Source organism: Alligator sinensis, unplaced genomic scaffold (genome assembly GCF_000455745.1).
Source record: "Alligator sinensis unplaced genomic scaffold, ASM45574v1 scaffold74_2, whole genome shotgun sequence".
Taxonomy (NCBI): domain Eukaryota; kingdom Metazoa; phylum Chordata; order Crocodylia; family Alligatoridae; genus Alligator; species Alligator sinensis.
In genome coordinates, this window is record NW_005841931.1 from 1,299,480 (window position 1) to 1,312,923 (window position 13,444).

Consider the following 13,444-nt stretch of genomic DNA (forward strand, 5'->3'; position numbering starts at 1 on the left):
GCTGCTATGCACACCTCTGGGAGGGCATAGGGGCATGTGCCCCCCCTGATATGTGCAGGAGATGGGGCGGGCTGTGGCTGCAGGCTGGGGCTGGGGCTGCACTGGGCTCTTCCTGGTGGGGGCTGGGCTGGGCTGCACTCAGGGCGGGCAGCAGTGGTACTGGGAGCAGGGCTATGGGACAGGCTGCAGCCACCCCAAAATTTGCCATAGCCCCCCAACATCCTCCTCCCAGCACATCCTGGCCCAACACCCCTGCCAGGAACAGCCCAGCACTACCCCTGCCATAGCCCGCAGCAGCCCGCACGTGCCCCCCATGCCCTCCCAGGGGTGTGCGTATTGGTGGTGCTGGGAGGGGGTGCTGAATGGGAGAGCTTGCACAAGGCGGCTGCCACCACCACCAGCACTGCCGCCCTGCTTGGCTGCATGCCACGCTGCTTTCCCATGGCTGGTCACAGCCCTATGGGATGCTGATGATCCAATTGTGTGCTGCCGGGGGCAGGCACAAAGCACACTTCCTGCCCCACACTGCCCCCTCCTCCCCCCCCGCCATTCAGACCCTTGCAGCTCTGCTATAAAGGGGTAGCAGCCAATCAGGATAGCGGGCTGGGGTGGGAGGCGGGGAAGAACCACAGTGTGCTGTGTGGGGCTGGCAACTCCCAATGCATCTCTCCCCCTCCCCCTGCCCTGGGTAAGAGGCAAATGCACCAGGGGAGATGCCACCACTGTGCCCCAGGGTACACACCATCCCCACCCACCTACTCATATGTACCCCCTACAACCTTTCTAAGTACCCTTGGGGGTACACATACCCCCAGTTAATAACAACTGATCTAAGGTAGGAAGGACATTCCTTTGAGCCTCAAAGGCCTATAATCCAGATATATAAGGAAATGCCTCATGGAAACTAAGATATGGGAGGGTGCATCTGGTGTTGATTTTAAGTTTCCAAAACCAGAGACCAAGCATCTTAGTAAAGGGTCCCACTCCTTTTGCATTCATTTCCCTTGGCCATATTACAGGGTCACCAAACAAAAGAAGAGCATTTACCTAAGATAGGAGAGCCTCCATCATAGGCTGGAGGTTCCCAATTCATAACACACCAATCTTCACCTATTTCAGTCACATCTGGTGCTTGTGGAGGGTCAGGTATATCTGTTGCAAACAAAGTAAATATATGCTGAACCAAATAAAGTTAAACTAATAAAAAAGGGTTTTTTAAAAATTAAAATATAATAGAGGACAAAGTGCTGAATAAGTAGGGACCTACCTAATTTACAGAAGCTGCCCCCCAATTTCATGGCCCAAGTATAGTGCTGGTCACCATTTTTGCAGGGGAGTACAGTGCCCCACCTACACCTCTGATTGGCTGGGGGAGTCCCAGAAATCCTACCCCTCCCCAGATATTGACAGATGGTCAGTTGTCAATCTCTAGGGATGGGTGGGTCTTCCAGGGCTCCATAGCCAATCAGAGGAGGGGGCAGATGCTATATTCTACCGTGAAAATTAGATTTGGTTCTAATTCCATTCAATCCATGTTCATAAGATACAAACCAAAAAATCCTATTTTTAAAGTGCACCTGTGATAGAAAAGGAGCACTCAAAAATAAGTACATCATAGTAATCAAATATGGAGGAAAGCCCCTTCCTTTTCTCTCCCAGATTGGCTTATAACCTAGTAATTAGGGGCCTTGTTGTTGGAGGTGGAAAACATGTTTCCATCCATTTGGGCAGAGGAAGATACTGAATTCAGTATTTGGGTGAGTACTGTAGCCAGTGAACTGCTGCATAAAAGGGGAGTTCCCCCCATTGGTTTTAAAAAAGCTAACTGTTTTTGTATAGATTTTGTCTGTATCCTCATTAGGGCTGTACGAAATTTCACTGGGTGTTTCGTTTCAATGCTGTTTCGACTCATTTCAAGCTCGAAACAGTGAAATTGAAACAAAATGAAAGGCCTCGAAACAGCCTTGAAACTAAATGAGGGCACTTGAAATGTTTTGAAAGTTTTGAAACATTTTGAGTTTCAAAGTTGGGCTTGCTTGCAGGGAAACAGAAAGTAAGGAGGGGGAGAGGGAAGACGGGGGAAGGACTGCTCTGATATTGACGGTGTAGCTGGCCAGTGGCTGTGATCCTTCCCTGAGGTCCCTTCCAATCCCAGTGCTCTTGGGGAGGGACAGAAAAACAGCTGCGCCTTAACACACACATACTGTCACACATGAAATGAAATGGAACAGTGCTTTGAAACAAAACGAAACTCGAAATGAAACACTGTCCTGTCAAAACATCAAAATGGAAGTAAAAACAAAACAGTGCTGTTTTGCACGGCCCTAATCCTCATGTGGGAGGCATTCTCTGTGTATGTCTGCAGGATCAAGTGGATGGGGAATCCTTTACAAAACCTGCCAGGATTTAAGCTGAGATAGATATCAAATTATTGAGCCTTGCTAAGACTGAGGCACCACTGGGCATGTGGAGAAGCAGATCTTTAGACACCTAGGAACAGGACTGTGAAAAACAGAGGTATGTACAGTCTTAGCATCTCTAGGGTGAGGTGTGAACTGAAAGAAGGTTTTGAGGATTGCAATTTTAGCCTTAAACTCTTTAACCCACTTTAAGCATCAAAACCCTTTTGTGGACTTAGCTTGTGCATACCACAGTTCTTAAAATGGGGATGATAGAACTTTCCAACCTTGTAATGGTATTATGAGGATGAATACATTAAAGATTGTTACTTGCCCAGATACCACAATGCTGGGGTCAGTGATGAGAACTTAAACAGATTTCATTGATGGTTTTGATGATTACAGAGGACAGCCACTACATAGGAGGCTCTTCAGATATGGGGAAAAGAAGCTGATCTAGGCTAGGAGCTTCTTTAATAAATATTTATTAAAAAAGAGAAGGACATGATAAATGTGTCAGTGTGACAGAGTGGTCTCGTGACTTACCAACCACTTTGATGTTGATTAGAGCACTGTCTTCTCCAGCCTCATTCTTTAGCGTTATTCTGTAGGGACCTGAGTCATCCCTTTCAGCTATATCAATTACCAAACAGCTGTTATCTGGATAAGTTTCTGATCGTATTCTGCCACTGTCTGTGATCCACTAGGAATTAAAGTTGGGGAGGGAAAAGTAGCATTATGATTTGAGAACCAGAATGGACAAAGAGTGAAAAAGCAAAATGCAATATAGTACTTGCCAAAAATAAGTACAGGCACTATTTTGAACATTATATAAAAGCCCAAAGTTTCTACCACTTACTGTGCATAAGAATGACAAAACAAAAAAAGGGATAGGCAAATGAATAATTATTTGATGCTGCATCATTTCAAAGATTTTTATGGTTTATCTAAATTTTAAAAATAATTCAATTTAAGGTACGGTATGAATTTTAGGCTGAATAATTCTGGAATAAGTGTCCAATACTTATATATGTGGACACTTATTTCAGAATAAGAGCTATTCTTGAACAATTCCCAGTATAGAGAAGCCCTTGGTCTTGACACATTATACATTAAAACAGCAAACAATGATTTGACCATGTAGTTCCTTCTGAAGTTAATGAGAGCTGCATAGCCCAATCTCTGCAGGCAGGGCTGGAAATTAGCCCTCAATTAATGAAGGTTCAGATAAAGGTGCGCCAAAACAGAGCACCTTCATTAACTTCTGTTTCTTCCTGTGTATGAGCAGGGCTGGGCTGTGTCACCCCAGCCCCACCCCCATATCTGAAGAGCCGGGGGGGGTCGCCCATGCACTGCCAGCTCAGCAATCGGCTGCAGGAGGACCCCATGTGCCCCCTCAGACCCAAGAGGCACCAGTCGCTGAGCCGGGGGGTGGGGGAGGGGTCCTCCACATGCTCCGCGGCAGGCCCAGAAGTGGACCAGAAGTGCTTCTGGTCCACTTCCAGGTCCACTGCTGAGCATGCTGGGGACTCCCCCATGCTCCTGTGGGATGCTCCATCTGCCCCAGCATCTCAGCATTCACTCACCTCCTGGTACCTTGAGGTATGTAGAAAAAACATTTAAAGCTGTGTCTATGTCCAAATCATGGAATCTCTCTGAATCGATTCAGAGAGATTAAAGGGTCTCCTGATTCGATTCAGATTCAGAGATTTGGCCGCTGAATCGGGCTGAATCTCCACCAAATCGAATCAACAACCGAAGTTTCACACATCCCTATCCCTCACCCATTCTTTCAGCACTGAGAGCTACTCACCTCCTCCCTAAACTGTATGGCCCAGTGCAGTAGTCTGGGAGCTGAAATGTAACACCTGGCCATACCCAGATAGATAAAATATATGTATAATTGCCTTTCTTTGAACAAGAAGTTACTGAGACAAAATGTAATTCAGTAAATGGCTCCTTATAATATTTTCCCAGGGCCAGAGCCACAAAAAAACAATTAAAACTTACTGATTCATCAAGCCAAAGTCTGTTTGAGAAGAAAAGTCTTTATATCAGGTTGCAGAAATAAGGATATAGTAGCATTAACTGCCATACCTTTTCCCCTTTACTCCACATAACTTTTGGAGTTGGCTCTCCAGAGACTGGGATCTCAAGTCGTAATTTATTTCCTGCTACAACTGTTACTGTGTTATTTTCACCAAGACCTTCCAGATGGAGTTTAGGTGGATCTGAAAATGAAGATATTACCAAGTCCATTATAGTGCTGTCACACTAAGAGAACATTTTGATGAAGACAGTGACATGGATGTAGTTCTGCAATACTAACCTTTTAGACTGTAGATAGGAAGTTAAAGACTAGTCCTCATGTATGTGCTTTTCTGATGCTTTCAATTCAACTGAATTTTCTTTGCAAAAAAAATCTCTGACTTTCCAGCATGGTCCTTGAGCCACCAAGCCACAGGTTAGACATTATCCAATCCATTCTCCAGCCCTCCTTTAAAAGCTGTCCTCCTGGGCAGCCAAGAGAGGGAGATATGTGGGTGCAGGAGATGGATGCCCTTGTAGAAGAGATAAGGTCCTGAGTCCTAGCCTGGACATTGCTACCAATGGGGTAGAAACTTCCTCACTGCTCTCCATCCATTCATCCTGAATATTAAATACAATGTGCAGTGGCTCAGTTTCAAGAGGAAGGCCGGATAATACCTAACCTGTGGCCCAGTGATTATAAACTGTGTACCTTTTTAATGATATTTTACTTCTGTTTGAAAAGCTAAGCTAAGTAATACATGTATTTTGTCTGATTGACTGAATTTGGATTAACCGAGTCTCATACATTAAATGAATGTTGATTTAAAAAATAACCAAATGAATGGTGCTTCATATACTTAGTATGTGGGGTAGAGTGTAACAGTATCACTATTCTTGTTAAAAATAAAACAAGTCATTTTTTGAAATACCATATTTACTCAAATACCAGATGAGTTTTTTTCAGCTCAGTGGGGAGGGGGGGAAAGCCCCTCATCTTATAGTTTCACACAAGGAAACTTCACCTGTGCTAAAACTTGTAGCAGTGTTTTCAAATTTGCTTCTCACTTCCATGTATTCAGGGTAAGCAGGGAGTTGGATTTTCACCCAACTGGCCATTTTTAAGTTGTCTGCAGCCATGCACTTGTGTTTGGTCATGGCTATAAACTACTTTCTGTGGCCAGGTCAGGCAAAAATTGTCACTTCTGTCTGCCCCCAGGGTCTGGCAGTAAAGAGACAGCAGAAGCAGCTGCAGAGGGAAGAAACTTGGGGGGGGGGTAGAAGTCAAGACGGTTACTTAACCGCCTCCCCTCCCCCAGATCTATTTTCCATCCTGTACAAGTGGTAGGGGGACAAATTCATGGCAAACCTCTGATAATTATTTATATGCCTGGAAAATTATAACAAATTTATAAATTTTCCATATATGCAGTAAATATAGTAAGTCAGAATTCAAATGGGTTGGTAAGTCAGCTTTTCAAAGAACTCTATACTGCATTCAGCTATCATAACACGTTGCAAAGAGAGTCAGCAGAAGATGTTTTAAAAATATCTTAATGCTTGCATTTAATTCAGTGGGAGCCTTTCTTGTAGTTTGAAGGGGCTCTGAATCAAACCCTTAAACTGTAAGGTATCCATGATTTGTGATAAAATATTTTCTATTTTACTTGAACATTGTCTAATTGTTAGACTGAATAAGTATTTGAAGACTTCCTGATGAAAATCTAGGTATTTCATATGGTATTCATTTTTCATTTTCCAAACGTCAAAGAAAATAAAACATTATAATTTGATGCACCATACACTTACCTACAATATGAACTTTACATGGTATGTCAATTTTATAGGCATCTGGTACAAAAGTGTATTCACCCTCATCTTCAACAAGGGAGTTTGATACAGTCAACCTGTGGATTCTGTGAAAAATAAAGAAGAAATCCATTGAATTATATTGAGTAGACTGTAGGCAGATATAAGGAAGATATTATTATATCTTAAGTTACAAGTTCATGAAATCTGGGGTTAGTTTTGAGATTTCTGGCTAAAAATTCCAGATTTCATGATTATGCTTGAGGAAGTTTCCCTTCATTTTTTAAGATGGTGAAAATAATATACAGGCTCCCTAGAAAATGATGAGGACTAGCATTGACCAATTTCAAATGCATACACAACTCACATAGGCAGGGATGCAAATTCTGTGCATAGTACATGGAAATGGTGCAGAAATGACCCGAGAAACAGAAAAATTAAAACTGCATTTTTTCTACCAGTTCTAATACTTGTTTTAACCTTGTACTCCATTTCCCACAGTAAGTGAAATAGAAACTTCAAGCGATATGAATCTCTTAAATGGAACTACATTATGAGACTCCATTATGGCTCATTACCAACTTGAATACACTGACCAAAATGGAAGACAAAAAGTAAACTGATAGCCAATAAATCCTGCTCTGCAATAGCGTATTTTCATATATATGGCACACTCCAAAATAAGATATGCACCTTGTTTTTAAAAGTAGAATGAAATAAAAACATCTTTTGTTGTAGCAACTCAGTAGTAGGGATGTGCAAAGTGGGTGCTATTCGATTTGGATTCGGCCAGAATCAGGGACAGTGAATCAATTTGTTGATTCGGATCACTGTCCCTGATTCGATTCAGCCAAATCCAAATCTGAAGATTTGATGCTGATTTGGAGAATCAGTGATTCGGACATAGACACAGCTTTAAATGTTTTTTCTTTGAGGTACCAGCGCGGTACCAGTGCGGCTTGTGATTGCTGCTTTGCTGGGGCAGATGGAGCGTCCCACAAGAGTACTTCTGGTCCACTTCTGGGTTTCCCGGGGAGCGCGCCAGGCCCCATGCCCCTCCTGGCTCAGCAATTGGCTGTGGGGGTACCCTGGGTGCCCCCCCAGACCTAGGAGGCACCAGTCACTGAGCTGGAGGGGTGCAGGGTGGCCCCCTCACGCGCTCCCCGGTGGACCCAGAGGTGGACCAGAAGTGCTTCTGGTCCACTTCTGGGTCTGCTGCCAAGCGCGCTCAATGCACCCCTGCATCGCAGCATTCATGAGCCACCTGGTACCTAGAGGTATGTAGAAAAAACATTTAAAGCTGTGTCTATGTCCAAATCTCTCCGAATTGATTTGGAGGGTTCTGATTTGATTTGGAGAGACTAAAGGATCCTCTGATTTGATCCAGATTCAGAGATCTGGCCATTGAATCGGGCTGAATCTCTGCCGAATTGAATCAGGGACCGAAGCTTTGTACAGCCCTACTCAGCAGCAGTAGCTAGGGAGATAACTCTGCTCATTATTCTGCTTCTTGGGGATTGTGTGCACAATTACTTTCATTTTTGCCTGACAGAATTTTAGCAGCATAAACTGCTGTTACCATATTTCCTCACCCAGCACAGCTGCATTTTTGGGGGAGAAGGTATATGTTGTATGCAAGAAAAATATGGAAATAAGTATAAATATAACTGAGTGATAAAGGGGAAGAGTGGAAAGATATCAGATGACAATTCACAGAAAATATATCTTGATGATGCCCTCCTATTACAAACCAGTCCATTCTAAGTAACATGCCTACCTTCCCTTGTGATATATTTTTACACGGTCACTAGGTTGAAGAGGTTGACCATTTCTGTACCACTTCCCTGGTATGTTCTCAGATATTTCACACTTCATGTTGATATCTTGCCCAAGCCTTACAGTCTGGTCTTCTAGTGGATGTATTATTTTCAGTGGTCTCACTTAGGAAAACAAAACCATAAAAATTATTGCTGATGTTGAATAACCATTCATGATTCTATCTGTGAGCTGCTACTAACCACTGTAATGAGTTGCCTGACTTGAGGCTGCAGATCAGATGCTATGCTATTCAATAAACAGAATCCTTTCCGAGTGGTTAGAGTACTCAAAGAGGAAGTGGGCAGTCTTAGTTTGAGGTCTTCCTTAGTCTGAGCGGATTCAAACCCACAACCCTCATGTCTTGACAGAGTGCCCAAACCATCAAGCTATAGAATAGAGCCTTCATTGGAGCCTTCCCACTATGCAACCAATAGAGCAAGTGTCACCAACATTTTGTATGAAAATGACTATGGACATGTCTACATGTCACCCTATGGTGAAATAGTGATGTGTTACGTCACTGTACAGTGTGCTACAGTGACGTAGTCATCACATGGGTCTACATATTGCTGCCACATGCGTGGCAAAGTAACCACCCATACTGCACCATGCTTTAGTACTTTCAAAAGGAAGTACTAAAGCACAGCAATGTGTAGACGCACCCTATGGTTGCTGCATTTTTGTTGAACTCAGTGCTGTGCGTTACATATGTTCAGACCATGCTTCCTAGAACAGGCTCCCCTTGGGACTTAGGAAACACTTTGCCTCATGCTTCTATTGCAACAGAGTTTAGGTACTTAGCTGCTCAGACTGAGATACACCTGAACATATGCAGAAACCTAAATTCAGGTGCATAGAGAATTTTCCAGGCCAAAATATGCTTCCTCCAAAATGTGTCAGTAAGAAACCAACTCTATGGGACAGTTCAGGTTCAAGGTCTATTTATCCCTTGTCCTCCCTAACAAAAAGAGCAATTGATGACTGCCTTTTTGTCACATTTGTTCACTTAAATTTGTGTTCTTAATATAATTCTATTTTATGTATAACAGTGACTGCTTATAAGACAGATAGCTTGTAAAGTTACTTCCTCTCAGCTGAAGCTTAGACCAGATTCAGACTGGTGAAAAATGTCAGCAATTCCCACAGCTACCCATACTAATGCAAGCTAGCATCTTGATTTATTGAAATAGACTCATCAGAAAATGCAAATACTGCAGATCTGAATGTATTTCAACATGTCCACAACAAAGGCAGTGAACTTTGTTGAGTTGAAGTTTATAATAAATGCACTACATTTACAAAATAAGTAAAAGTAGTTTGTAATACCTTCCGCCCTGACCCTCACTGCAATAAAATTCTATGCATACATTTGGCTAAAAAGTATAAATACTCTCCATTTAAAAATATGTATTGTACAAATCCCCAAATGTTAATTATATCTATTTCTTGGAAATATGCCAACATTGTTTTTATGTTGTTTGATGGTGACAAGTGTATGGGTTCAGGACAAGGAGCATTAGTGCCTTTAGCAATACTTACAACTTAATTACAGAGTTGGTTGGAACATTTTAACTTTTTTTTGAAAAAAATGAAAACAAAAACCTTCTCTGGTTTTGACTGAAAACCTTTTCCTTTGGTTTTCCAAATAACTGAAAAAGTTTTAAGGTAAGCAGAAACTTTCCCTGTAGAATTTTATTTTCTTGAAAATTTCATGCTCCAGTGAGCAAGCATTTAGATAGAAAAAAAGTGACGTGACCTACTTAATTACCTATTAATTAAAATAATGCCCAGAAGAAAGACATGCAATATATTCATCTTAGATGCTAGCAACAGAAAAATCAGTATGTTAAGATTTCCCCACAGACTCCTAGGAATAGGCAAATAGTAATACTCTACTAGGAAAACCAGTAGATGATGGTAAATCTGTTATCAGGAGTAAAATTTCACATATAGAAAAGATGTACAGTACTTACAATCAACTGAAAGCTTAGCAGCTGATTGTCCTCCAGTTGTCATTACTGAATAAGTTGCAGTGTCAGCTTTTGTAGCTTCTTCTATGATCAGAGTGTGTTTTTTACCCTCAACTTTAAGTCGGTAGCGAGATCTAGGTTCATTGCCCAGCTCCACTCCATTCTTAAACCTGATCAAAGATAACAAATCTTATTTTCCCCCAAAATGTACCATTCTAATACTGTATTGGGTAACTTTAATATGAATGGACATCCTCTGAACTGAAAAGTTGTTGTCAATGCAGTCATTACACTTATGTTATTGTTGTCTCAATATTTTGGAAAACATTATTTTTATGATATTTTAAACTACATTTCAGGTTTGGTTACATAGGAGATGGCCTTCCCTGTTTGCCCTAAGCCACTACACTCTTCATTTTTAGGAAACCAATATTTACTCTAGGGCAGCCAGAAGTGGCTTACCATTTCACATTTGCATCTTCTTCAGATACTTCACAGACTAATTCTACTCTTTCACCAACATAGGTATTCGTATCTTCCAGGGATTTGGTCACCAATATTGGCGGCTCTATGGTGAGGAAAGATATGGTTTTACAATTTCAGAAACAAAGTTATATGAAAAAGAATCATTTTTCCTCATAACACATTTTTTTTCTAAGAAAGAAATTCTAACTAAGATCAGTTGTCTTCATAAGAGTATTGGTGAATACTACAGTTACTGCAGTTTTTTTTTCTACTTGAAATCTGAAAGAAGCTGGCCTATGCACAAACAGCAGGCACACTTACTGCAAAATCTTGAATTGGTTTGAATAAAACTCTCTCAATCCCTTTGACTGGCAGTTTGCCAATATAAGTTGCTTATGGACAGACACCAAAATCTGCGATGTGCTGTCTTCTCCCCTTGGTTCCTTCTCCCAGCACAACATTTTCCTCAGGTGGCACACAGGACATGACATGATGATGAGCATTATAATACTATATCCTTATAGGGTTTAACCCATCCATTTTAAGAGTAAGAGAAAATTCTGCCTGTTCAGTGCATACATTTTAAAAGGCACTGGGCACATCTACACATGAAATTAGTATGCATGAATAAACTCTGGTGCAGTTCATGCTGAAGTTTATTACTTCTGGGCACAATGTTTATATGTGCACCTGGGACTGCAGTATGCAGCCACAGCCCTGGCTAGCAGGGAGCTCAAGGAGTCAGTCTGCCAGCCCAAGGCTGTTCCACCCCAGCTCAACATGCTTTGGAGGGGCTGGCTGGGGCATGAGGGTGCTACAGTGTGCAGCTAGTCAGCAGGCAGCCCCACACTGTAGCACCTTCATGCCCCAGCCACCCCATTCACCATCTACATGTGCATTGCCTGTGCGAAGTGGCTAGTATTCGCATTGGATTTAGATTCGGCTGATTTGGGGGACAGTGATTTGGTAATTCAAATCACTGTCCCGAATCGATTTGGCTGAATCTGATTCGGAGATTTGGCCACTGCCAAATCAGCCGAATCTCCGAATCGGACAGGCCCCATCCCCTGCCCGCACTCCCAGCCCTGTTAAAGGCTGCCCCTCCCGGCCCTAGCTCCCAGGTCTTTAAAAAAAAAACAACCCACTCACCAGCTGCTGCCAGGTAGGGGGCATTCCCTGCTACACCCCTCTGCCCCATGCTGCATGGGGGGGCTCTGTCATGAGCCCCCAGCCCCCACTCTCTCTCCTGGCCCCAGCTCTTTAAAAAAAAAAGCCCCACTCACTGGCTCCTGCCAGGCAGGGGGGTAATCCCTGCTGCCCCCCACTGCCCCATGCTGCATGGAGGGCTCTGTCATGAGCCCCCAGAAGCCCTGAGGCCAGTGCAGCAGCTGGTGACTGTGGGGCTTTTTTTATGGTCCCCTTCCCTCTCCTCCAGCACCCCCTCCCCTGCCCCTTACTTACCAGCACGGAGTCCGGGTCCAGCTCCCTGCAGCAGCGAGCAAAGGCTTCCTGAATCTCCGAAGCTCTCCAAATCTTTTCTGAATCAGTTTGGAGAGCTTCGAATCATTTTGGACCTTTTAATTTGTCTCCTGATTTGATTCGGATTCGGAGATTCAGCCGCCGAATTGGCCAAATCTCCTCCGAATTGAATCAGCACCTGAAGCTTCACATAGCCCTACTAAATAACTCCGCTGTAGGATAGTACTTGTGTCAGGCAGTGTTATCCCATGGCAGAGGTAATTAGTTTACTCCAGCTTAATAGCGCCACCCTTGTAGATGGTGATGCTTTACTGTGGAGGTAATTAGTCAGCTCCTCAGTGAAGCACATGTGTAGATACAATCACTTCATTTACATGAGATGCTGACTGCACAGTTTTTATTGTGCAGTCATTTATTACTTGCATACACAAGTACTAAATGAGTGCACGGTAACCAAATCTACTGTGCAGTAGCATCCCCAAATAGCTTTTTGGTGATGTTGACTGCATAGTAACTTGTTACTACTGTGCGGCAACATTTTATCATGCTTCAGGCCACACAACACTACTGTGCAGTAGTAATAAGCTATTGTGCAGTAGTAATGAGCTACTGTGCAGTAGTAACGAGCTAATGTGCAGTAAACTTCACTAGGCAGCTGTGCTGGTATACTACACAGTAACACCGGTTACTGCATAGTAATTTAGCACTTGGTTATGCAAGTACTAAATGACTGAGCAGCAACAACTGTGCAGTCAGCATCTCATGTAGACATGGCCACAGAGATTTGAAGAAGTACGCACTAGTCCATGGTTTTGACAGAAGTTTGTCATAAAACTAACAGCTGGAAGATTAATTTGTGACTATTTTCAAAAGATCAGTTGTCTCGAACATACTGATATTGTCAAGCCTGTGCACTTTTAGGGAAGGCTAACAAATTACTCAGTGTTCCCCCAAAATGGATTGTAATCACAGACTCATGATGTTCCAGTGTGCTGTACCTCATGAACTATATTCACATTTCAAAATGCACCATGAAACCAATGCAGGTATGAAGAAAGGAACCAGCAGCCTGCCACAGAAATACAGAGGAATCCTTTGGTGGTACATACACATAAACCTAGACTGGACCAAATCTTCAGCAGCTATAAATCTACATGGTTTATGAAAACCAGTGGAGCTACATCATTTTACAGTGGCTGAAGATCTGGCTCACTGTTTAGAAACAAAAGCAATCTGATGTGTACTACCTCGTACAAACAGTTCTGTAGAACATTTCTCATCACCGGCTGTCACGTGGTAGCGGGCGTCATCAGTCAGTGAGCAGTTATTGATGAATAAAATTCTCTCGTTACCTTTGTGCTCAAAAATATATCTGTAGGCACAGAGCAAACTTATGTTAGCAAAATTGTTGGCCTTTGTTCTTGTTTTTCTCGTTTTTGTTGCAACTATGAAATTCTGTAGGGATTATTCTGGGGA

The 13,444-nt window shown here is 42.7% G+C and overlaps 1 protein-coding gene across 5 annotated transcripts in view; it reads right to left on the reverse strand.

Annotated features, from left to right (window-relative positions):
- MYBPC1 (myosin binding protein C, slow type) overlaps positions 1–13,444 on the reverse strand; it is a 111,552-nt gene that overhangs the window by 36,280 nt on the left and 61,828 nt on the right. For all 5 annotated transcript variants that reach the window (XM_014517912.2, XM_006019523.3, XM_006019525.3 and 2 more), the window contains 8 exons: positions 13,216–13,340; positions 10,487–10,592; positions 10,028–10,194; positions 8,014–8,176; positions 6,237–6,343; positions 4,497–4,630; positions 2,946–3,102; positions 1,048–1,152 (listed from right to left, as the gene is read on the reverse strand). In XM_014517912.2, the coding sequence (XP_014373398.1) occupies positions 1,048–1,152; positions 2,946–3,102; positions 4,497–4,630; positions 6,237–6,343; positions 8,014–8,176; positions 10,028–10,194; positions 10,487–10,592; positions 13,216–13,340 (1,064 nt within the window). The remainder of the gene's footprint in view (positions 1–1,047; positions 1,153–2,945; positions 3,103–4,496; positions 4,631–6,236; positions 6,344–8,013; positions 8,177–10,027; positions 10,195–10,486; positions 10,593–13,215; positions 13,341–13,444) is intronic.